Source organism: Trachypithecus francoisi, unplaced genomic scaffold (genome assembly GCF_009764315.1).
Source record: "Trachypithecus francoisi isolate TF-2019V2 unplaced genomic scaffold, Tfra_2.0 Lachesis_group3, whole genome shotgun sequence".
Lineage (NCBI taxonomy): Eukaryota > Metazoa > Chordata > Mammalia > Primates > Cercopithecidae > Trachypithecus > Trachypithecus francoisi.
In genome coordinates, this window is record NW_022681468.1 from 99,691,212 (window position 1) to 99,717,144 (window position 25,933).

The 25,933-nt window shown below is 51.6% G+C and overlaps 1 protein-coding gene and 1 long non-coding RNA gene across 4 annotated transcripts; one reads left to right on the forward strand and one right to left on the reverse strand.

Moving 5' to 3' along the window:
* Positions 1–22: 22 nt before the first annotated feature.
* LOC117070234 lies at positions 23–4,060 on the reverse strand. The gene is made up of 3 exons (XR_004431833.1): positions 3,824–4,060; positions 669–766; positions 23–336 (listed from the first exon to the last, which is right to left on the reverse strand). It is a non-coding gene; the product is annotated as an uncharacterized LOC117070234 (long non-coding RNA).
* RHCG (Rh family C glycoprotein) lies at positions 587–25,397 on the forward strand. 3 transcript variants are annotated; one of them, XM_033189056.1, is made up of 11 exons: positions 587–834; positions 10,458–10,644; positions 14,260–14,410; positions 17,037–17,184; positions 17,918–18,084; positions 19,424–19,561; positions 19,763–19,899; positions 20,210–20,334; positions 20,588–20,661; positions 23,937–24,089; positions 24,945–25,397. In XM_033189056.1, the coding sequence occupies exons 1-10, from the start codon at positions 651–653 to the stop codon at positions 24,063–24,065; spliced, it is 1,440 nt and encodes a 479-aa protein (XP_033044947.1). In that variant the 5' UTR covers positions 587–650; the 3' UTR covers positions 24,066–24,089; positions 24,945–25,397. The 3 variants fall into 3 exon arrangements, with proteins under 3 accessions (XP_033044947.1, XP_033044949.1, XP_033044948.1); XM_033189058.1 differs by having other exon boundaries at positions 23,937–24,078; XM_033189057.1 differs by lacking the exon at positions 24,945–25,397 and adding an exon at positions 24,533–24,909.
* The last annotated feature ends 536 nt before the right edge of the window (positions 25,398–25,933 follow it).

A 25,933-nucleotide genomic window follows, 5' to 3' on the forward strand; every position in this document is an offset into this window, starting at 1 on the left:
GAAAACAACGTGGGAACATCACTATTAACTAATTTTCAGGCTTTATTTGGATTTTACCAGTTTTCCCATTAACATCGTCTTTCTGTTCCAGGGTCAAGTCTGGGTTAGCACATCACAGATGTCTCCCCAGGCCGCTCTGTTGTGTGACAGTGTCCCAAACATTCCTTGTTTTTCATGTGCCCTGTATGAATTTCATAATCAGAAAAAGAAAGGACAGATGATGATACAGATGATGATGATGATGATGATACAGATGATGATGATGATGATGATGATGACGACTTAGGTCTGGGAATTCCTTCTGATCTCGTTTGGAGGCCAATGATATCCGTTTCCCTGTTCAGCAGAACAAAAGGAGAAAGGCCCCAGTATCAACCGGAGACATAGAAGTTGGGGCACCCTTATCCTCCTGCCCACTGCCTTATCGGCCTCTACTCCTGCCGCTGTCCCCCAGCCCAACGCGTGGAATCTTTTGGGACCCTCGGCTTGGGTTGGGCCCCTGCCAGTTGGGCGAGCGCGCGGGCGGTGCCCAAGTCAGCTGCTCCGTGCCCCACGTGGCCGCCCCGCCCCCTTGCCCGGGTCTCAAAAGCCCCGCCGGCCTCCCAGCGTCCGAACTGCCCGCTGCCCGCCCGGCCAGGCACCCCTGCAACATGGCCTGGAACACCAACCTCCGCTGGCGGCTGCCGCTCACCTGCCTGCTCCTGCAGGTGGCTATGGTGATTCTCTTCGGGGTGTTCGTGCGCTACGACTTCGATGCCGACGCCCACTGGTGGACAGAGAGGAAGCACAAGAACTTGAGCGAGATGGAGAACGAATTCTACTATCGCTACCCAAGTAAGTCCTGCCGCCTGCAGGCCCAGTGGAGGCATATCCGCGCCGGTCCCCACCTGGCCAAGGGCTCGGCCCAGCGCAGGGCAGAGGAGGGGATCTGCCCTGCAGCCGCGGACTCCCCATCTCGCCAGCTTCTGCAGGGCGTGCGTGGGAAATTGTCAGATGTGCACAAACTCCTTTTCCCCGTGAAAAACTAGTAGGGAAAACCCCGGGATAAGGTTTTTATTTGACCGCCCTCCCAGCCGTCAGAGGCCCCCAACATCCCTGTCAGAGAGCCCTGCTTGGTATCCTAAAAAGACCCGAGTCTTCTCGCTCCATTACCAACCAGGGGGTGACCTGGCTCCCTTGTCCAGAGGAGCGCTCACTCCGAATAAGCGGGTAGGTTCCATGTCAAGGGCCCCAGGGATGGTTCGATGGCCGGCCAGCCCTGCTGTGGGCAGAGGTGTTGTGGGACCACTGGTTGGCCAGGAGGCCAGGACACCTACCCCCTTTTAGTCTGGAGAGGGAAAACAAGCACCCCTGAATTTTCTGGTGTCAGCAGTACTGCGGTGAAGAGCACTACCCTGCAATCACATACCTCTCTTTCTCTCGTGCTTTTGTGGCTCTTGCCGTAAACCAGGTGGGTGGCCTCAGGCAAATGCCAACCTTCCTAAACCTTAATTTCCTCATCTACAGAATGAAAACAGTGGTAGGGCCTCCCTCACAGGGGTTGGGGTGAGGCTGTGGCGAGGCAGTGCAGGTAAAGTTCTGGCACAGAGTTGGTGTGGGATCCTCTCTTCATAATGGAGCAATTGCTACAAGAGCACCAAACACAGGTGTCCTAGGACTCAGGAGCAGGGAGAGCTAGCCCAAGGTCACTCTGAGCTGCCCGACCTCTGGACTCCCAGCCCAGGGCTCTTCCCGAAATCAGAATGTCCTTGTACTTTCTGATTTTCCACTCCATCCGCCATCAGTCAATGACAATTATTCTAGCTGGTGGTGTTCATGTAGTCATTGACTGTTAGCTTTGGAAGGGACCCTAAAGCCCCTCTCCAGCATCCGCCTATATCAACTGGTGTTCCCTCCACACCTTAGACATTCTCGGCGACAGGGGATTCTCTGTCTCCAAGAAAACAACTGCACATTTTCAGAATGGCAGCCTGCATGAGAAAAATACTGAGTTTGGGGGGCTGCAGGCTTGGTGGGAGCCAGCCATATTAAGTGGCTGCCAAAAAGTTAGGGCTATCATGGGCTGCATTAATACTTACATGATGCCTAGAAGGGAAGTAACAGACAAGGGGTGCGCCCCCTGCTGGGGAGATCACAGTTTCTCCTGGGCTCCATTTAGGGATGTTTTTAAAAAGATATCTTGACAGCTGCAGCCTTGGAATTCAGGCTCCAAATCCACTGTTCACACTGTCCACCTTTCCTCTCCTCAGCGGGGGACTTCCCAGCAAACAGTGAGGCAGGCAAGCTTGAGACCCTCCTTTGCCTGTTCTTCTCCCCCACTCCTGCTCTTGCTTCCCACCTGACCCCAGAGCATAAGGGGCAAGGCCTCCCACAGGCATTCACAGGTGCTCAATGTGTCTGGGGAGTGGAGGACCTCAAGACCTTAAATAGGCTGGGTGCGGTGGCTCACACCTGTATTCCCAGCACACTCTGGGAGGCCGAGGTGGGAGGATCGCTTGAGCTCAGGAGTTTGAGGCTACAGTGAGTTATGACAGCACCACTGCACTCCAGCCTAGGTGGCAGAATGAATCTCTATCTCTCTCCCTTTCAAAAAAAAAAAAGAGAGAGAGAGAGAGAGAGAAACTCTGTAATAGGAGCTGCAGAACCTCACCAGTGGGGAGGTACAGTCCTTACATCTCCGCAGCTCTTATCCTCCCACCACACTCACCCACCCACCTTTCACACCCCACCTTCACGTATTCATACAACAAGTGCTTATCTGTAGTGTGATCATATAATTTATCATCATCAGAGGACACCTTTGAGAGTGAAGGTGGTGCTGGTAGTAATTTGCGAGGACCCAGGGATAAGCCATGACTGTTCCGGCAAACCAGGGCTGTGGTCACTCTGGATAAATAAGTTGAATATCCTGGGTCTCTGTTCCCAGACTTTTTGGAAGCAGAGAGGGGCACCGTGGTGCCCAGGGCTCAGTGGGACCAAGTGCTCTGAGCAGAAGGGATCTGTGATGGCTTCCTGGGAAGTGGAGGATGGCAAGGAGGGGAGAAGCCGAGCAACCAAGGGGGCCACTGAAAGGGGGTGGTGTTGTGAGGAGGGGGAGTGGTTCTGTGTGGCCCAAGAGTAGGGTTTGTGAAAGGGATGGGGTAAGGATGCTAAGAGGGGGAGAGCCCCAGCATCAAGGAGGGCCTTGAGTTTCCCCTGCTAGTTCTCCTGGGGAGCTTTTGGCCACTGGAGCAGGAAGCAACAGAGGAGAGGGATATAGGGAAAGAATCTTGGCAAGAAGTAGTGGCCACCCCTCCAACCGCACATGTATTCTCTCCTTTAATCATCACCACGACCTGTGAGGGAGGCACTGTGACGACCCCCATTCTACAGATGAGAAAACTAAGGCCAGAGAGGAAAAGTGTCTTGCTGCGAAACCAGGGAGTAAGAGGAGCAGCCCTGGGGTCTAAGCCCATACTCCTGACCCACTCTCCTTCCTATTCTCAACCTTCCTCCTTTCCCCCCTCCACTCACGGTGGCTGTGGTTAGGAGTTAGAGGGCACAAGGCTTCCTGGCCCATGTGAGTCCCCAAGCCTGGGTTCCTGGGCAGCGAGGTGATTCCTAGGGGATTGGGGTGAGGGCAGGCCTCGAGGTGCCCTCCCTGTTCCTGGATCCAGGCCATCAGCAACTGTGTGAGCCTCGTTTCTACTCAGGGGATTAGTGAAGCCTGCTGGCCATCTCCAGTGTCCAGAGGAGTCCAGCTCCAGTTGGCTTGGCCTGAGGATAGCTCCCTAGGCATGGGCCCCACAGCAGGCAGCAGGCATGGAGCCAGTTGGGGACTCACCCTGGCAGTGCCCTTGGAGGCCCGTGATGCGGGCAGTGGCTGTGGTTGCTGAACATGCAGCTTCCCTATGGGCTGGTGATCCAGGGTCTGGGTGAATCACTGAAGGCAGTGGCTTCAGGGAGGCTGGCCCAAGGAGGAGCCACCAGGGCCTGGACTCCAGAAGCTCCCTGGAAGACCAAGGAGGGAGTGGGACACATTTTGGGAGATGACCCAGGGCGGAGGAAGCTCTGGTTTCAAACACCGGAAGGACTGTGTCATGAGGCCAAAGCAGGCTCCGGTTGATAAAGGATGAGCTTACCCACAGGCAGGAGGCAGTGGAACTTTAGAATTAAACGGATCCTATTCGGGTGCATCACTGCATGGAGGAGCCAACTACCTCACCACAGCGAGCCTCAGCGTGCCCATGTTAAGGTGGAAATGTTATTTAAAGTACAGGATGTCTAAGAAGAGTCAAGATGACAGGTGACTGTTAGGGCACTCATCTCCTGGCATAAAGAGAGAAGACAGTAAATGCTGCCACTGAGTTCCCCAGAAGGGAGTAAGTGCTCCTTCCATTAAGGTGGTTAAGTATCAGCACCTTGTTAGAAACATGGTGGAGACACGTCTCCCTGAATATTAGTTGGAACTATTATAGGATTTAAATTATTTTGTGCACTTCCCAATCACAAAATGCTTTTTGCCTGCCCTGTCAGGTGGGGCATTTATAATTTCCATTTTATGATGGAAGTAATGAAGGTTCAAGAGGTGCTGGACACTCTCAGCCAGCCAGTGGCACAGACAGGGTCAGAGCCAAGCCCCCCTGCCCCAGGGCTTACCTGCTTTCCAGGGTCTTCTGTGGCATTCCTGCCCCTGACCATCTCCCCAGGAGATTTTGCAGTGTTGATGTGGAAGAAGTGGGCACGGAGTCTTGGGGGAATTAGGGAACTGGCCAGTAGGTCTCAAACAAAACAGTTAGGCTGGGCTATGAATGGGACGGGGACGGCACCCAGCCTCTGGAGGGCACCGTCCTTCCTGTGCTGATGCCGCAGAGGAGAGGGCTGCAGAGGCCCATTAGTGTGGGACCCTAATGATCCCCTAGACTCAGCCATCTTGGTGGGGGACTCATCTACAGAGGGAAGCAACAGGAGCTAGAATGGGGCTGGGGGCTGGGATTAAGGGAAGAGGGAGAACAGCTGGGTACTAGTGCCCCCTGGAGGCCAGAGTGCCAGCCCCGCCCCATCAGGGCCTTCCAGGTTGAGGAAGACAGTTCTGGGCAGGACAGCTGGAGTCACCAAAGCTGGGGAGGGAGACTGAGGGTCAACTTTTGTTGACTCTCAGCAAGTTGCCAACCCAATGCAACCTTGTCAGTCTTGAAAGAGAAAAAGAGAAATAATAACTAATATTATGGGGCAATTGCTAAAGAGCCAGCTGCCTTCGCACAAGGCTTTGATTGGGTTATCCCATTACATGTGTGCTACAAAGCTCTGCAGTGAGCACTGTCCAGGGGCTGTTACTATCTCCCATTTGACTGACAAAGAACTTGTAGATCTGAGAGGTTCTGTCCTGTTGTGCTGAAGGTCCATATAGTTTGGACCCTCAAATCGTCACTATTAAAAATCTTTTTTTAATTTTTTTTTATTTTTTTGAGACGAAGTCTCACTCTGTTGCCCAGGCTGGAGTGCAATGGCACAATCTCAACTCACTGCAACCTCCGCCTCCCTGGTTCCAGTGATTCTCCAGCCTCTGCCTCTCGAGTCGCTGGGATTGCAGGCGTGCACCACCATGCCCAGCTAATTTTTGTATTTTTAGCAGAGATGGGGTTTCCCCATGTTGGCCAGGCTGGTCTCAAACTCCTGACCTTAAGTGATCCACCCACCTCGGCCTCCCAAAGTGCTGGGATTACAGTCATGAGCCACCACGCCCAGCCTAAAAATCATTTTAGGTAGCACCAAACTTCATGAAACAGAAATTACTAAATGGGTACATTTCGTTGCTGAATTAAGACCAGTTGGACAGATAAAGAGATGGGAAGCAAGAGGACAAATCGGGGAGGTGCCCAGGGAGAAGGAAGTGGGTGTCTGTGTTCCTGATGGAGGGAAGAGAAAAAAAGAGACACCCCGAGACAGGGTGAAAAGGAGAGACAGGGCACCCACCAGAGCAGGGAGAAGAGCAGGGTGAGAGGGGACAGGCAGAGAGGATGGACCAGGAAAGCGAGGGCTCTCTGCTCCTGCTCTCAGGCCACACAGAAGCCAAGGCAGCCCTGAAACCACACACACCTTCCCCTACAGCAGTGGCTCCCTTGGTCCTCTTCAGCTTCGCCCCTGCCAGCATGGCCCCTCTATACCACCAGGCAACTGATACTCCTCTCCTCGAAAGGACCCCACTTGCAGTGATGCTGTCTTTCCCCAGTGGCTCCTCCCAACTCCCTGCCAGCGCCTTCCTTGTCTTCTCTGCTAGCTTCAAGGCACAGCCTGTTCTCAGCTTGTGTCTTTCTCTCCCTTCATACCCACATTGCAACTCACAGCTCTATTTGCAGGCCTGCCCAATCTCAGACCCCAGCTCCAAGCCCCCATGGCCAGGCTCCATTTCTCCCCTCACCCCCCGCCCACAGCCCAGCCCTCACCCCCGTGGTCATCTGAAATTCCCCACGGCCAGGCCAGACCCAGCACCTCCCTCCCACACAGCAACCTCTTGCCATTGCCTTGTGTTTGTCAACAGCACTGCCATCCTGTCATCCTGCCAACTCCCCTCCCTGCTTCTGGAATTGTCATCTGAATTTGTCAACTCCCTCTCTTTTACACCTCTCTTCCAGTCTGTCACCCATCAGTTCTTCCCAGAATAACCATAATACCATTTATGGTGTTTCACATGCATCAGCTCAATTTCTTCCACAACAGTTAGAAATGTGATAAACCCTGCAACACGATCATACATGAAATCAGCTGCACACATTGAGAAACCTAAGCTGAGGTGTGTTTGTTCATGTAAACTCAGCACCAATGCTAAACTCAGAGGGAAGCTCAGAGCACCACCCTGGGGCAGGACCCACACCTCTCCCACACTGGCTTGTACCCCTGCCCTTCAGTGTGCCAAGCTCCCTAAGCCGCCTCCAGGTAGCTGATAGCTGAGGGGTCTGTGGTCTTGGCCTGAGCCTCAGGGAAGCCTGGAGGGGAAACAGATGAGGGCAGGCAAGGTCCAGGCAGCTGTGCCGTAAGCAATGCTCCTGCAACCTTGGCCAGGCTACAGTGGGCACCAGAACCTGTCAGCCCTCCTGGTGGGAGGCATTGGACTGGAGGGGGGCTGCAGCCCCTCCTGTGAAATCCCACCTGAGCTCCTGGACCACTGCTCAGCTGGCACACCTGGGCGCTTCTGAGACAATAACAATCATTCATTCATCCATAGCTATTAACTGAGAGTCGACCTTGGCACAGGCATGGCTCTGCCTTCTTGGAGTCTTTTAATGGAGTGGGATAGACAAACAAATGCGTAACTTCAAATTATAACAAGAACCGTGAAAGAAAAAAGGATGTCGGCCGGGCGCGGTGGCTCAAGCCTGTAATCCCAGCACTTTGGGAGGCCGAGACGGGTGGATCACGAGGTCACGAGATCAAGACCATCCTGGTCTACATGGTGAAACCCCGTCTCTACTAAAAAATACAAAAAACTAGCCGGGTGAGATGGCGGGCGCCTGTAGTCCCAGCTACTCAGGAGGCTGAGGCAGGAGAATGGCGTAAACCCGGGAGGCGGAGCTTGCAGTGAGCCGAGATCGCGCCACTGCACTCCAGCCTGGGCGACAGAGCGAGACTCCGTCTCAAAAAAAAAAAAAAAAAGAAAAGAAAAGAAAAAAGGATGTCATAAGGAAGAGAACCTAGGAAAGAAAACAGGGTGCCATAGGGAGAGAACCTATCTTAAATGGGTGGTCAGGAAGGCCTCTCTAATGAGGTGACAATTTGCTGAGATCTGGCCATTCTGCAGGAACAGCATCCCAGGTGGTGGGAACAGCATAGGCAAAGACCCTAGAGTGTGGGACTGAGAAGCAGAAGGAGGGCCAGAGCAGCTGGAGCACCAAGGGGAGGTGAAGATGTAGGGAGGTAGAGATCCCCGGGGAGGCAGGTAGGTGAGGGAGACAGGTGGGCGGGGCTGGGACAGGCCAGTCAGGGCCCTGAAGTCTCTTTTCCTTTTGACTTTTTATTTGGAAATAATTCCAAATTTACAAAAAGATGCTCAAACAGAAATAGCACAAAGAAGGCTACACTCTGGCCGGGTGCAGTGGTTCACGTCTGTAATTCCAGCACTCTGGGAGCCCAAGATGAGCAGATCACTTGAGACCTAGAGTTTGAGACCAGCCTGGCCCACATAGCAAAACCCTGTCTCTACTAAAAATTCAAAAAAAAAAAAAAAATTAGCTGGGTGTGGTGGCACATGCCTGTAATCCCAGCTGCTGCAGAGGCTGAGGTGGGAGGATCGCTCGAACCCCAGGAGGCAGAGGTTTTGGTGAGCTGAGATTGCGCCACTGCACTCCAGCCAGGGCAACAAAATGAGACTATGTCTCAACAACAATAAAAGAATACTGTATACTCAGACTCAGCTATTTGCTCACTCTTTCTCTACATATATGCACGCACACATACACATACTCACACATACACATGTGTGCTTTGTTTTTCTGGACCATTTGAGGGTCAATCGCATACATCATGGCCCTCTACCTTAAACTACTCCAGTATATTTCCTAAGAATAGGGATATTCTCTTCCATAACCATAGTAATCAACTTCATAAATTTCCATTAATGCAACATCTTCATCTGTTTATATCTGATTAATACAATATCTTCATCTGTTTATATCTGATTTTCTCAATGGACCCAATAATGACCTTTATAGCACTCCCCCAACCCTCCCAGCCCCACCAAATACATAATCCAGTCTAGAGTAAGGTATTGACTTTAATAACTTTTGTCATGTCTTTTAATCTGGAACATTTTGAAGGTCTTTTATGACTGATACTTTTCAAGAATACAGCCTTACCCCTTTTTAATAGCATGTTCCTCATTTTGTGTTTGATGTTTTCTCATGATGAGATTGGGTTCTGCAGTCTCAGCTAGAATCCCACATAGGGGATAGGTCCTTTTCAGGGTATCACATGTGGAGGCATGGGTGATATTAATTTTGATCACCCAGTCAATATGTTGCCCAGTATAATTACTGTTGTTTTCTTCCTCTGCAACTAATAAGCAGTCTATAAGGAAACCCTTTAAGACAATGCAAATGTCTTGTGCATAATCAAAATTCCCACCTGCATTTACCATCCACTGATTGAATCTTTACCATGAAAATGATGATTTTCCAACTCTAACACTTTTTCCACATTTACCAGCGTAGCCTCAGCGTTCTGCTGTAGACAAGAGCCCTATCTGCTACCTCATTTATGTGTTTACCAACTTATTATCAGTATGATCTCATGAGTTCCTTTTTAAATGGTTTTAATTCATTATAACATATAATTACTTTGGTGCTCAAACTGTCCCAGATTTGGCCAGTGGGAGCCCTTCCATCTGGCTCCTGTGTCCTGTGACATCTGCAGTTCCTATTAGTGTGTTATGCTTCTGCAATTCTCTTTGCTTCTCAAAGCTCTTTGTCTTTTATTTTCTTGGAGTTTAGAACCATACAACGTAAGTGCCAATAGGGCAGTTAAGATCATCCTAATACATCCCTTTAGTTTGGTCGTTGAGAAAACCGAGGCTCTGAGAAGAGAAGTGGCTTGCCAAGGCCACATTGTGAGGTGGAGAAGATTTGCGTCAGAACTCAGAATTAGGCCATGCCTGAGTGAAAATAAACAATGACATCTGCCCATTTGGATCACCTAGTATGGGGTAGACACTGTGCTAGATGCTTCTTTACATACACATCTGCGTTTAATCCCTGCAACATCTGTGATATAAGCATTACAGAAGCAGGTGCCAAGCCCTAAGTTAAAACACTTAACTTTCCCAGAGTCATCCACCCAGGAGATGGAGTAACTGGGGTCCAAATTCAAGTCTCAGTGATGCGGGGATGTGTATCTGCTGGAGTCGGTGGTGGGATGTGGGGATGTGATCAGCATAACTGATGTGCTTGGCCTGTCCAGGCTACTCCTTGGCCAGATGAGCATTGATTCTCCATAGCAAAGGAACAGGATTGTGGTGGAGAGGGCAGGGCATCACAGCCTCAGATGGTCTGGGCTATAGACCTTAGACCCTGCGTGTAACCCACACCTGGCCCCAAATTCCGATGCCCAGCTGCCACCTCCAGCCTGGGCCAGCAGAGCTGGGAGGAGGGAGGGGGGTAGAACCAAGGAACTGCCATCTCTCAAGGAGGGTGCTTGGGAATCTCTTGGCACTACAGCCCAGTGGTTTAAATAGGCTAAGGTCCCTCCCAGCGCCTCCCTTTCTAGAGAGGCCCTTATGAAGGGACTGGAGGCTCTGCCAGCAGCGTTACCGCGCCCAGCCCCAGGGTTCAGATGTAGGGATGGGGAAACGGGGCTAGGATGGTGGAGCAGGGAGACGGGCCAGTGGCGGGGAAGACTGAGGCGCTGCCCTGGCCCTCCTGGTACAACCCAGGGCTGGGATGAACCTTTGCTAGACCACCGAGTCCCGGGCTGTACTGTCCCTGCAGGCTTCCAGGACGTGCACGTGATGGTCTTCGTGGGCTTCGGCTTCCTCATGACCTTCCTGCAGCGCTACGGCTTCAGCGCCGTCGGCTTCAACTTCCTGCTGGCGGCCTTCGGCATCCAGTGGGCGCTGCTCATGCAGGGCTGGTTCCACTTCTTAGAAGACCGCTACATCGTCGTGGGAGTGGAGAAGTGAGCGTGGGTCGGCCCCGGAGGCGGGGCAGACTGGGAGGGGTGGGGCTGGGCAGGTGAGCCTGCGGGGAGGAGGGCGTGTTCATTGGCGGGGCGGGGGCCGGGGCTTGGGGCTGGAGGGCAACTCCTCCTTCGGGCCACACTGGGCTTGCGAGACACACACACACACACACACACACACACACACACACACACACACAGACTTACTTCGCTTCCTGATCAGCGACTCTCCAGGGTGGGAGTCGTCCAGGTGTCATAGGAGGGTCTCCCTTCTCCTACGACAAAAGCTGCAGGGACTTGAGGCTAGACTTTCCTCTGGGGGCAGGGTCCGGCCGGGCGCAGCCGGGCCCCGCACATCAAAATCGCCCAGCCCTGTGTCCTGAGAGACCGCAGCCCACGGGACTCTGGTGAGAGAGCTGGGATGTCTGCGCCAGCCTCTAAGGCTCTTTGTGAAGGGAACACCGAATGGGGACTCTAGCCAAATGGAAGTACCTCTCCTCCTGCCTTGCCTCACCGCCCCACCCACCCCAGGGAGCAGGTGCTGGAAACAGCTGTGAGACAGGTGTGGGTGTGGAGTGTTAGGGCTGAAGCCCCCCTCCCCCTGCCTCAGCCTCCAAGGGTGGAGCACCCTACCGTCACTTCTCAGCTCCGTCCTTCTCATGACTTCTCTATGATGACTTGGCCTGATGAGCACCACCAGCCCCTTCTTGTCAGGTTACTCAGCCCCTCCCTCTGTTCTGCAGTGACCTCCTCCAAGCCTCAACACACCTCCCCAACCCACAACACCACCAACAGATTATAAAATAAATTCACCCAAAGCCAACTTGCCAAAAAATCAATGGACAAAGTGGTCAGCTCACTGAATGACTCCTTTATCAAACTCTCTATCCCATGGCAACTTATGAAACCTATAGCAATTTCTGTTGCTCAGGTCCTAACCAAGAGCCTTTGGGAGATTTTTCCCGCTTTAACCAAGTTTTAGTTTATTGGAGGTTCTTCTTTAAGTCCAGTTTAGGCAGACTTTTATTTCTGTAGACATATGACAAGGTTGGCTAAAGAAAAAAAAATTGTTTTCCTCCATTCTTCCATCCTTCAAGAAAAAAAAATTTAATCTGAGAAAAGTAATCATTGGTGTGTGAAAATGAACATTCATTAGCTCACTCATAAACTGTCCACAGAAAGGGGGTAGAGGCGAACTGGTATAAACCACCTTTAAAGGGCAAATCCCTGCTGTTGATTTTAGGATACCAACCAGTTCTGATAGGCCAGGTGTCTGAAATCTAGGACATGTGTCAAATATTTGCAAAAAATTACTTCGTCTAAGCCAACTAATTAACCCATGAATTAAGAGAAACAGGAAAGGTAGTTGACTGTATAAGCGTTGGAACCAATAAATGAGTCTTTTTGTGTATAAGACCCTTGACACACATATCATATCACCCTGAAGTTCAAAATGCACAAGAATTATCATTCCCAAAACCATAGATCCAAAGTATAAAAACACCTGTAATATATATCATTGGCCACCACAGCAAAATAGCTATGGCTAAATGAATGTTTTTAATCTAAAAAAAAAAAAAAATTCAAAGGGAATTATTACAAACCGTGAGTTAACAGGTTTGTGGTGAACAAGCTGTTCAGCAAGTTGGTCACTTGAAAAATCTGAGTTTGGACAAATTGGCTCTCAGGAGACTGATTTTTCAGCACCTGACTTGGAGCTGATTTCTGGTGCCCAAGGCTGGGATGAGCATGTAGCCCCAGACCTGACCTTGTGGATCCAGAGATGTGGACCCCCCACCCCCGCCGGCTTCTGTCCTGTCCCTGCTGAAGAGTCTTCCAAGTTCCACCTGTCACTGTAGAAAGTGCCCCTCTGCCAGCCCTGCCCAAGCCTCCTCAGCCCTCCTGAGATATGTGGCATCTGGATCTCCATCTCCGAGATGCTGATAGCCCAAGGGATGGGCCTTTCTGTTCTCTCTCTCCTCGTTTTTTTGTTTTGTTTTGTTTTTTGTTTTTGAGATTGAATCTCACTCTATCTCCCAGGCTGGAATGCAGTGGCATGATCTTGGCTCGCTGCAACCTCCACCTCCCAGGTTCAAGCAATTGTCAGCCTCCTGAGTAGCTAGGATTACAGGCGCCTGCCACCAAGCCTGGCTAATTTTTGTATTTTTAGTAGAGATGGGGTTTCACCATGTTGGCCAGGATGGCCTTGAACTCCTGACCTCGTGGTCCACCCGCTCTGGCCTCCCAAAGTGTTGAGATTACAGGCCTGAGCCACCGGTGCCCGGCCTCTCTCTCTCGTTTCTAACGGTCACTTCTATCAAGATGATCTTCCAGCTGCAGTTATGGGATCTTGGGCAAATAACTTAGCCTCCCTAATTCTCCATGTCCCATCTGAATGATGTGGCTAATGACAGTGCCTGTCTTGTATGGCTCAAGGATGGCACAGGGGAGCATATATAGTACTTAGTAGATACCCCAGAGCCTAGCACTTAGGAACTGCCATCACTCATTTAGCCAGGCCCTACTAGGCCCTGGGGACACAGTGGTGAATGAGGCAATAGTGGAGTGGACAGTTCAGTGAACACTCTGTATTGGGAGGGACTGGGAGGGACCCCACCCCCATTCCACTAACTGGCCCTACAATTAGTTTCATTCTTGCTCCTCACCCCATTCTCTCTCTCACACACACAGCCCTGAGCATGGAAAGGGAAGGGAGTCCCCTCTAGATGTGACAGTCTTGAGGAAGTAGCCCCTTTTATCCCTACACCCACCCCATCAGCAACCCTCCCAGCCTAACAGCCACACTGAGGGTCTTGCCTTGTAATCCAGAGGACAGCTTTGCTGCTGGCAGGGGACAAGGAGGCCAGGCTTGGGCAAAGTGGGCATATGGATAGAACCAGGGTCTACACAATGTCCACTCAGCTGTCTGCCTCTTCATCAGCCCTCCGCTGGGCTGGCAGGGTGCTCAGGGTCTAGGCTTGAGCAGGACCTATGTACCTGCCCCTTTGCCTCCATCCTCCCTGCTGGCCTTCCTGCTCCCTCCTTCCATCCAGTACCACCCCAGCTCCCTCCTTCCTGCAGGGAAGTCCCTCTGTTTCTTCCCTGGACACAGATCCTCTCTCATGGGTAAGGTAAAGGAAAGGTCCCAACAGTTCAAACTCAAGCAAGGCCCTGGTCACCAGCAGAAGAGGTACATCTGGTTGGAGGAAACAGGAAGGCTTCCTGAAAGAGGAGACAGTAAGAGGAGGTTCTGGAAAAGCAGGTAGAAGCTACAGGGCAGGGCAGGACCCCAAAATATGGGGCATGTTCAACAATAGCAGCGAGACTACATGGCACCCTGAGCCCAAGCTGTCTGCAAGCAGTAGGGGCCTGAGATAGGGCTGCATGGGAGGGGGGCATCTAGTGTGTGCTGCTGTACTGGTCTTGTCTCATGTGTGGTTTCTTTTCATTCTTGGAGTAGCTGTAAATGTTAAGTGCCCATTAGTGTAGATGATGAAACTGAGGCTCAGAAAGGTTAAGCCACAAGCCAAAATCCATATATGGACCAAAGTCCAGGGCTTCCAGTGCCACTTTTTGCTGTTGCCCCAGCTTCTCCACTGGCCTGTCTCCCCACAGTCTCATCAATGCTGACTTCTGCGTGGCCTCTGTCTGCGTGGCCTTTGGGGCAGTTCTGGGTAAAGTCAGCCCCATTCAGCTGCTCATCATGACTTTCTTCCAAGTGACCCTCTTCGCTGTGAATGAGTTCATTCTCCTTAACCTGCTAAAGGTGAGCAGGGCTCAGAATGGGGATAATAAGGTGGTGGGGATGCTTTGGGGGACAGGGTATGGAGAAATATACAGCTAGGGAGACATGCCAGCCTGGCGAGTCACTCAACCTCCTGAACGTCACTCAGTTTTCTCATCTCTAAAGTGGGAGTAATGATATCTACCAGACAGGTACCATAGTCCACCTAGCAGGTCAATCCAGCACCTGAGCAGAGCAGGGCTTCCCTGAATGTTGTTTTTATCCCCCTCCTTTCTTTCTCAACATCAGATGGAATGAATAGGATATTCCTGCACATACTCTTGCACAAATACCACATTTCCAGATTGCTCTGCCAAGAAAAGGCATCCAGTGTGCTGAGGGGGCAAATCTGTAGGGCAGGATCCCAGGTGAATGGCCAAGGTGGCCATGGTGTGTACGACCCTGCACCAGAGCTGCCATTCACATGGGCCATGACAGCTGCTCCCTGGGGGAGGTCAATTCAGTGGCTCAGATAAGAGGCACCTTAGACCTTTGACTCTATCTCAGAAGCCTCCTTGGTGCTTTTGGACAGTAGGGGAACTCATGTAGAAACTGCACCCTTTTCTTAGCACCCTCCTCTTCTATATTTGGACTCTATCTGGAACTCCCCCTCCTTGGCAGGGGGTGATTTGGGTCACCCTAAATTCAGTCATTCATTTTGTAATTTTTTTCAGCTACCAGATTAGTCCAAGCTACCATATCTCTTCCTCCTGACTCATCTCCCTGGCTGCATTCTTGCCTTCCTTTCCTCTAAGGAAAATCATCTCCAGCAGCCAGAGTGGCCTATAAATAATGCATAGAGAAGAAGCCAGGCACTGTGGCTCATGCCTGTAATCCCAGCATTTTGGGAGGCTGAGGCAGGCAGATCACCTGAGGTCGAGAGTTCGAGACCAGCCTGACCAACATGGAGAAACCCTGTCTCTACTAAAAATACAAAATTAGGCCAAGCACGGTGGCTCACACCTGTAATCTCAGCACTTTGGGAGGCCAAGGCGGGCAGATTGCCTGAGGTCAGGAGTTCAAGACCAGCCTGGCCAACATGGGGAAACCCTGTCTCTACTTAAAACACAAAAATTAGCTGGGTGTGGTGGCGCCTGCCTGTAATCCCAGCTACTCAGGAGGCTGAGGCAGGAGAATCACCTGAATCCAGGAGGCAGAGGTTGTGGTGAGCCGAGATCACGCCATTGCACTCCAGCCTGGGCAACAAGAGCAAAACTCCGTCTCAAAAAAATAAATAAACAAATAAATGAATAATGCATAGAAGACCATTCACTCAGTGAAAATCTCTCAGTAGTTTTAACATTTCATTCAGGAGAAAATCCAAACTTGTTATAAGGCCCTTCCTGTTCTGGCACCAACTTTTCTCTCCACATATTGTCTATTCTCTCCCCATCTTATTGTCTACTCTCTCCCCATCTTCCCGTGCTTTGTCATAGCTTGCTGTCTGCTCTTCGGGCACAAAGCTTGGTCCCACCTCAAGGCCTTTGCACTTGCTGTTCCCTTTGCCTCCAAGGGTCATCTCTCAGTCCTTTGCATTACTGAATCTCAGTATGCATACCCTCTCTTTTTTTTTTTTGTTCCCGAGATAGAGTCTCGCTCTGGAGTGCAGTGGCATAATCTCAGCTCACTGCAACCTCTGCCTCCCGGGTCCAAGCGATTCTCATGCCTTGGCCTCCCGAGTATCTGGGATTACTGGTGCACACCACCATGCTCAGCTGATTTTTGTATTTTTAGTAGAGACGGGGTTTTGCCATGTTGGCCGGGCTGGTCTCGAACTCCTGACCTCAAGTGATCCGCCCGCCTTGGCCTCCCAAAATGCTGGGATTACAGGTATGAGCCACCACTGTGCCTGGCTTACCCCCATTTTATAGATGAGAAAGCTGAGTCTCAGAGACATTAAGGGGCTCACCTAAAGTCACACAGCTAGTAGAGGCATCTACTAGGCTGGGAGTTGAGAATCCCAGCGCTGTCACAACCAGCTCTATGACCTTGGATGACACACTTACCTCTCTGGCTAGATTTCCCCGGTCTAAAGTGAAGGAGTGAGTCTGTGATTCTATTCATCTGAGATTAGTTCTGAGTGGGCAGGAAGGAGGAGGTTAAAGAGAAGGGGAGGTGAGTGTGAGTGGGACCAACATTAATCGGGCACCTGTTAAGCGCCAGGCCCTCGCCAGGGGCAAGTCGCCTGCATGAATCCTGATAGCAGCCCTGCTACGGCACTAGCAGGTGGTATAAATGCAGAGCTTGTCAAATGAGAGGCACAGAGGTGGAAACCAGTGGGTGACAAAGCAGGTAGGGCATTTCCCTCAGTTCTGCCTCTGCCTTACCTCCTCCAGTGGTATGAGCAAGTCCCTCTCCAGGCCTGGGTTTCCCCATCTGGGAACAACCAAATCTGCTGGGTGAGGACACCCTGGCATTTTGCTGATGGGAATCCCTACCTTCTCCCCATTACCAGCCGATTGGTCTGAGAGGTCCCCAGGCTCCATGCTGCACCCTGAAGAGTCCGAGAAGGCTGGAGCTCTGGGTGTGTGTGTGTGGCAGGATAGGGACGGCTATGAGGAGGGAAGGAGAGAAGGTGCCAGAGTCTGACAAGTCCCTTGCACCCCAGGTGAAGGATGCAGGGGGCTCCATGACCATCCACACTTTTGGCGCCTACTTTGGGCTCACAGTGACCCGGATCCTCTACCGACGCAACCTAGAGCAGAGCAAGGAGAGACAGAGTTCTGCGTACCAGTCGGACCTCTTTGCCATGATTGGTGAGAACTGCCATGATAACCGAAGGCCACCATGATGGGTGAAGGCGGCCATGATGGGTGAAGGCCACCATGATCAGACCTGATCCCCACATGGTATGGTGGGTGGCTGCCAGTTCTCTTTGGGGGAAGGGCAGACAGAGTTTGCCTGTAGATACTTCTAGAATCCCATATGTCTGTCCCTCTTCCCCATGGAGCTGAAAGAAGTTGGTCACTCATCCTGTATTTCCCCTAGAATGCCCCAAGGCAGACACAGTGGTAACCAGGAGCTGCTCACTCCATCCCCTGGGCTAGGGCAAGATGTGCATTTCCACTTCTGTGTCCATTCATTCCAGAGAAGACACTGACCACACCCATTCTGGTCTCTCAAAACCCAGCCCTGCCCTCCAGGAGCTCCTCACAGTGTAGTGGAATAGACAGCAGTGCCACCTGGAGGATCTCCCTACAGTGGAGAAAAGATTCTCCCTCCTGGCGCTGTGGGAACAGGGTGCGGGCATTTAGCCCAGAAATGGGGGTCAGGGTAGACTTCCTGGAGTGGTGTGGAAGGCTAAGTGGGGGGTGAGGAAGGCAGGGAGGGCCTTCCAGGAAGAGCCTCTGCATGACTAAAGCTGCAGAGGTGGAAACAGCTGGGTGTGGGGTCACCTCTAGAGCTAAAGGACAGGATGCCTGCCTGAGCTGTGGGGCTCTATCTAATGCCTCTCCTCCCGGGCCCATCGGGCCTGTCTGGTCTGACCAGGCACACTCTTCCTTTGGATGTACTGGCCCAGCTTCAACTCAGCCATATCCTACCATGGGGACAGCCAGCACCGAGCCGCCATCAACACCTACTGCTCCTTGGCAGCCTGTGTGCTTACCTCGGTGGCAGTATCCAGTGCCCTGCACAAGAAGGGCAAGCTGGACATGGTGAGCATGAGGGCACTGGGGGTGTGGCTCTGACTGCCTGGGCCTGGAGGGCGCTGATCACCATGTCCTGCCAACAGCTCTGAGGGGATCATCACACCCATCTTGCAGATGAGGCTGGGGGAGAAATGATTTGTTTTGAGAACATGGCCAGTTTTCAGCAGCATCCAGAGCAAGGACATTCTTTACCTTATAATTTTTTTTTTTTTTTTTTTTTTTTTGAGATGGAGTCTTGCCCTGTCACCCAGGCTGGAGTACAGTGGCGCTATCTAAGCTCACCGCAACCTCTGCCTCCCGGGTTTAAGCAATTCTCCTGTCTTAGTTTCCCAACTAGCTGAGACTACAGGCTCAGGCCACCACGCCCAGATAATTTAGCTAATTTTTGTATTTTTAGTAGAGATGGGGTTTCACCATACTGGTCAGGCTGGTCTCAAATTCCTGACCTCAAATGATCCACCCATCTCAGCCTCCCAAAGTGCTATGATTACAGGCATGAGCCACTGCACCCAACCTATCTTATAATCTGACACAAGCGTCTTGACATGGTCATATGTGTGCTGAGACATTGTCAGGAGTATCAATTATTTGGGGGCACTCACCATGCAGAGAGGTGGGGACTCAGGCACCTGGGGAAGAGAATCAGACACACAGACTGGCACACCTGTGTGTACCCATACCCACCTGCAGGGAGTGACATGGAATAGGGTCAAGGATAGGGACTCTGGGGCCATACAGCCTGGATCAAGACACCTTTCTGCGTCTTGCTAGCTCTGTGGTCTTGGACAAGTCATTTAACCCCCCTCACCTCAGTTTCCTCATCTGCAAATGTTGCAAGATAACTGTCCTCACCTTGCAGACTTGTAGAGATGGAAAGAGCTAACCTCCACAGCCAGCAGCACGGCACCCGGTACAGATTAGCGTTCAGACAGCAGCAGCCAGTACGTGTGTATGTCTAGACCCCATAGGCACTTGACGTGGACTTGCATCCCTGGCAAGAACATTCAGACATGCTAGTCTGGGCACACAGGTATACATGGTACACATAAAACAACTGTGTAATTGTTGTCAGGGCTCACTGGCAGGTGCACCAGCACGTGGCAAATGCCCAGACCTGCTAGGTGGGATGGGTGGCGTGTGCAGAGAGACACAGGGAGCAGCTGTAGCAAGCCTGGGTGAGGGCTGAAGTCCTCTGCATGCTCCTGGCTTGCTGAGGTGAACTCCCAGCCATCCCTGGCTCCCAGGGCCCAGGATATACCCTTGCACAGCCAGCGAGTGAGCTCCTCCAGGCCTGGTGCTCCAGGGAGAGGACTGAGTTCTTGCCTGCTCTGCCTGCCCTGCCCAGGTGCACATCCAGAATGCCACGCTCGCAGGAGGGGTGGCCGTGGGTACCGCTGCTGAGATGATGCTCATGCCTTATGGCGCCCTCATCATCGGCTTCATCTGTGGCATCATCTCGACCCTGGGTTTTGTATACCTGACCGTAAGTGTCCCAGGCAAGGAGCTGGGGGCTGGAGAATGCTGAGGTCTTTGTGTTCCTGACAGTGAGCTGAGGGTTCCTAGGAAGGGGGCTAAGGGCTAGAGAATCCTGGGTCTCTGTGTATTTGAGGGCCTCTGGAATCCCCACCTCCCCACAACCTTGATGCAGCCCCTGGCCTGAGCAGCACCCACCTTCCCTTTCCAGCCATTCCTGGAGTCCCGGCTGCACATCCAGGACACATGTGGCATTAACAATCTGCATGGCATTCCTGGCATCATAGGCGGCATCGTGGGTGCTGTGACAGCGGCCTCCGCCAGCCTTGAAGTCTATGGAAAAGAAGGGTAAATGTGGAGGAGGCATGGCGGGACGGAGCTTCCCCCTTCCTTCTCCCATCCCTTCTTCCTGCTATTCATACTCTGGGACCCGACTGCCTCTTTCTCCCTTTCCTTCCCCACTCTGGACCAATTGTTTCATGGGCCTCTCTCCCCAAACTCTGTCCCTTCCCATTAGAGGCCAACTGGTATGTCTGGTGTCCCCATGTTGTGGTGGGAAGGCTGGGGCCCGTGGTACCCGCTCACATTTTTGGGGTGGCAGCAAGCGGTTACTTGGCTTCTCCATGGGGCCCTGACCTGCCCCCTGTCTCCACCCCAGGCTTGTCCATTCCTTTGACTTTCAAGGTTTCAAGAGGGACTGGACTGCAAGAACACAGGGAAAGTTCCAGATTTATGGTCTCTTGGTGACCCTGGCCATGGCCCTGATAGGTGGCATCATTGTGGGTGAGCAGGAATGGCTGAGCCAGAGAAGGGGGGACTGCTGTGGGGCTCCCTGGGTGGGGAACCAAAGGGCGTGCAGCACAGGTCAGCCTGGAGCCTCCAGGAATCCCTGATCTCTGCACTTCTAGCTGCAGGACTGAGACAATTTGGACTTCAGCCCAAGGGCCCTAGGAGGATTTTCCCAGCTGAGGGAAATGGCTGGGGTGAGCAGAGGGAAGGCATTTCCTGACATCCTGTAATCTCCAACTTTCTGTAGGGCTCATTTTGAGATTACCATTCTGGGGACAACCTTCAGATGAGAACTGCTTTGAGGATGCAGTCTACTGGGAGGTGAGTTTTGATTTGTCCCTCCGAAGGAGTGCAGCTGCATTCCCTCCCCGCCTCCACCTGCATCAGCTGGGCTGGGGCCTGCAGACCCAGATGCCGGGGGTGGGGGGTCAGAGCCTGCATTACCCTACTTCTTCATCAGGGGAGGCTGTGTCTCATGGAGGTTGACGACTCTTCCCTCTAGACCCCAGGGCTCGGAGTGGGTGGTGTGTACCTCTCTTTCTGCACACTCTAGCGGGGGTGACAGAAGCAACCTACAGTCAGGGCTGCAGCTGGAGTTTACTCTTGTCCCTAAAGACTCAGTCAGCTTTATTCTAGAGCAGTGGTCCCCATGGTATGGTGCCAGGCACCATCAGCATCATCTGCAGACTTGTTAGAAGTGCAAATTCCCACGGGTGCAGTAGTTCACAACTGTAATTCCTACGCTGGAAGGCTGAAGCAGGAGGACAGCTTGAGCCTAGCGGTTTGAGACTAGCCTGGGCAACATAGGGAGACCCCTTCTCTACAAAAAATAATAGAAAACTTAGACGTGGTGGCATGTGTCTGTAGTCCCAGCTACTCTGGAGGCTGAGGCGGGAGGATCACTTGAGCCCAGGAGGTGGAGGCTAAAGTGAGCCATGATTGTGCCACTGCACTCCAGCCTGGGCAATAGAATGAGTGAGCGAGAGAGAGAGAGAGAGAGAGAGAGAGAGAGAGAAATGTAGTCTTAAGTTCCTCAGACATCTTGATTCCAAAACAAGGGGGTGGGTCCAGCACTCTGGTTTAACAAGCCCCCAGGTGATTCTGATGACAAACAAGTCTAAGCACCACTGTATTTGAGCAGTGGTTTTCAGCGCTAAGATGCACACTGGAATCACCTAGGGAGTTTTGACAGCATTCCAAAGCCCAGGCCCCAGCCCACAGAGACTTGGATTTAACTGCTCTGGGGTAGGGTCTAGAAGTTAGAATTTTTTTAAAGCTTTCTTGGGGATTCTAACACCCCGCCTGGGTTAGGAATCACAGTGCAGTTCTCAGCTTCAGTCTCCATAAGAACCACCTGGAGACCATCCCAGGCACCACCCCAGAGGTTCTGATTCAGTAGGGACCGGGACTCTGCAAGTGACAAGCTCCCAGGACTGTGTGCAGTGGCTCATGCCTATAATCCCAGCACTTTGGGAGGCCAAGGCAGGCAGATCACCTGAGGTCAGGAGTTCGAGAACAGCCTGGCCAACATGGCAAAACCATATCTGTACTAAAAATACAAAAAATTAGCTGGGCTCAGTGTCTCCTGCCTGTAATCCCAGCTACTCAGGAGGCTGAGGCAGGAGAATCACTTGAACCCCAGGGGGCAGAGATTGCAGTGAGCTGAGATCGCGCCACTGCACTCCAGCCTGGATGACAGAGCGAGACTCCATCTCAAAAAAAAAAAAAAAAAAAGAAAGAAAGAAAGAAAGAAAGAAAGAAACTGAGTTCTGCAGCATCCCACCACTTTCAGCAGCTTGAGGAACATTATTCTAGATATGAAAGTGGTGGAATGTCACAGAACTCAGTTTCCTTAAAATGCCACAATCTGGGCTTTCTGTGACTTCAGGCAGGCCTCTCCCCATGAATGATTGGAGGTGCCCACCTGCCACTGGATGATGCAGGATGACAGGACTCCCCTCATGCTTCCTACACTGTCCCCTCATGACAGGGTGAGGACTGGCCTGTGTCTGTGGCTCCTGGGACAAGGGGCCACCCATAATGCCTTTCACTTAGCTCTGTATTTTTAAAACCATACCAGAAGTTTTAAGGGTAATTTTAACTAATATCTACTGTAAGGTAACTTCATGCATATAACGAATGTCTCTTAAATTAACTATTTTAAAATGTTTTAATTAAAAATGCCTAGGTGCTCATTAAAGAAAATCTGGAAATAGAGAAAAATAGAAATCCCATCACCCTATGTCAAGCAATATTAATATTTTCTGATATATTTCCTTTCTATCTTTTTTTCTGTGCATAGATTTTTCTTACATGGTTGAGATTGTATTATTCACCCAATTTAGTATCCATCTCTTTCTCCTTACTGCTCTATCATAAGAATTGTTCTGTGTTATTACATTCCTAATAAACTTTCTTTTTTCACAAGATAATTATTTCTATTCTGTATTTAATAAAGTCAGAACTTAAACTATTTTAGACACCACAATTAGAAACCACACAGATTTTATGCTAATGAAATAAACCAGAAATGTTATCAGTTCCCCCATGTAGAAGTTCCCTCTTGGTTCTGTTTGGATCTTTATAATTTATTGCAAGTTCACACCTCTCAGCTCTATATACCTTGAGCTGTACAGACATCCCCCAGCAACCTCAGGGAATTGGTTGCAGGATCCCTTGCTGGGATGCTCAAGTACCTGATATAAAATGGCGTAGTATTTACATATAAGCCTACATGTATCCTCCCACATATTTTAAGTAATCTCTAGATTACTTATAATACCTAATGCAATGTAAATACTGTATCGTTTTTTATTTGTATTATTTTTTGTTGTTGTATTGTCATTTTTTCTTGTTGCTTTTTCTGAATATTTTCAACCTGTGATAGGTGTAATCTGCTGATACAAAACCCATGGGTATGGAGGGCTGGCTGTACCTGGTTGGGAATAATGAAATTCCATGCCAGTGGAAGGAACACTATCAGGCAGTCCCTGAGGCCCTGAGTGGTTTACCTTGGGAGTGAGGTGGCTTCTCAAAGGATGGTGATTGGACCAGTGTTCCCTAGGACCACAGATGAGGCAAGGGCAGGGCTGACCTGCCCTGCCTGCACTCTACCTCTCTACCCACTTCTGGCCTTCCCTGCACCTTCCCAACCCCACTTTCGGACCTGTCTGCAGTTTACAGAGCTTGCCGTACTGCCTTTTACTGCCTCTGCCCCTTACTCCTACTCATCTTTTAAAAGTGGGTTCAGCACAACTTCTCAGCATCCCCCAGGCTGGGTTATAAGCCTTTGGTGTGCACTTACAACTCTTACTGTCACTGGGCATTTCACTGGAATGCCTCACCATTACCCTCATGGGGCAAGGACCCTGTCTTATCCTTGCCATGCCCCAGCACCCAGGATAGTGCCTAATATAGGGTAGGGGCAGGACACCTGTGTTGAAGGACCACCCTGCTTTCCGTGGCATGTGATCCGCATGGCGATCACAAGGTGGCGCTCGCCACACACCATTTGCAGCTCCAGGAGGTTCTAGTCACCAGGGACACCCTTGCCTGGCCTAGGACAGGGCCCTCAGAGTTGCATCCTCTCTCTGCAGATGCCTGAAGGGAACAGCACTGTCTACATCCCTGAAGACCCCACCTTCAAGCCCTCAGGACCCTCAGTACCCTCAGTACCCATGGTGTCCCCACTACCCATGGCTTCCTCAGTACCCTTGGTACCCTAGGCTCCCAGGGCAGGTGAGGAGCAGGTGAGCATGGGCTTGGCTTGGTCTGTGGGGATGACAGGGAGGTTCTCCCAGTGGGGGCCCAGCTCTCAGAATCAGATGCTACCAGCAAAGAGGCAAAAAGCAAACATCAAGAAATGAGGGCTTCCACCCCTCCTGCCTGAGGTGCAGTGGGCACACGGGTTGGCAGGAGAGCTTCTTAGAGGCAGACAACATGCATCCAGGACAGACACAGAAACATGTGAAGGCACAAGGGCATGGAAGGAGACCTGGGGGCACACTTGGCTTTGTGACTGTGCCTGCTGGCTGTGTGACTTTGAGAATCTCTTCACCCCAGAGACTGTGCCTTGGTTTCATCATCTATAAAAGTGTAGCTGACAGGTCTGGCTGTATTCAATTGCTCAACTCAGACAAGACCCACCCTCCCCTCCTTTTTTCCATCAACTAACACTTTTCCTCCTCTGCAGAATGCACCAAGCCCTTGCTCATGGCTTTCACATCTAACCTTCCCAAGATCTCTACAAGGCAGGTAGAATTACTGCCTTCTTTTTAACAGATGAGCAAACTAAGGCTCAGAGAAGTTCTGGTTCTTCAAGATCACGCAACTAGCAAGTGGAGAAACTGAGGTCCTTGCTGGTCATTGTTACTGTTCTTATTATTGTTATTTAACTTCCTTGGAGGCCAGAGCTTGGAAATAGCTGGGTCTGGGGCAAGAGGCTGAGTGATGTGGCAAGAGAGGATGTTAGGGTGCCAGGAAAGAGAAAGGTGAGGCTATGCCCAGTTGCCTTTAATGTCCACCCATCCAGAAAAGAAAATGGTACCTGAGAGGCTACAGCAGGACCGGGCAGTGACCCACTGCTCTTGGCTGTCTCCCCGCAGGCTCCACAGACTGTCCCGGGGCTCCAGAGGAGCTGGTGCTGACCGAACTAGGGACACAAGAGCGAGCAAGCAGCACCTCCACCTGCTGTCTTGGCCTCAAGGTGCCTCCACCCCTTCCCTCCCCTTCATCCCAGGGGGTCTGCCTAAGAATGGAGAAGGAGAAGCCACAAACAAAGTGGTCATCCAAGCCAGGTTCTGGCTGCAGAAGTTCTGCCTCTGCCTGGGGTCTTGGCCACACTGGAGAAAAACAGGCTCAGAGTGGGGCTAGAGACTGGGGGTGAACCTGAGCACTCCTAGGAGACAACTTAGCTGCCAGTCACCACCTATGAGGCTCTTCTACCCACTGCCTGCACATCAGCCAGCATCTCCTATGCTCCCTGGGTCCCCTAGACTTCTCTGTGTTGTGTAGGTGGCAGCCTCTGGGAATAAACATTCTTGATGTCCTTTGTAAAATGGGTGTGAGTGCTCCAATGGGGCCAGTATGAGAGAGAAAAGGACCCAAGAGACCTGCTTCTGCCCCAGCCCTTACCTTCATCCAAGGGTACCACCCACACTACAGGGAAAACCATCCCAGGCTGAGGAAGCAGAACTTGGGTCCTGGAGCTTGCCTTCAGCCTGGGGCACCCAGCAGGGCTCAGCTCTGGGCTGGGGTCTTGCTTCAAGCCCCCTCCGTCAGCTACTCCAGAAACTCAGCCCTTGAGAAATCTGGCATCCCTTTTGTGCCCTCCATGTGGTCCTGCTCTGAGCACTCCAGCAGGACTGGGAGAAGGGAGGGAGGGCTTCTTTGGACCCATCTCCTCCTCCCCATCCCTTCCCTTCTTCCTCTCTGCCAAGCCAGCCTTCTTCTCCCTGGACAGTGGGGGGAGGTTTCAGGAGGATAGATCTCCCAGGCTCACCACCACCCTAGGCAGAGTAATACACACTTCCTGGCCTCAGGGTCTCACAGTCTAGCTGGGGGACAGACCTGACCCTCAGAATCCATGCTGAAC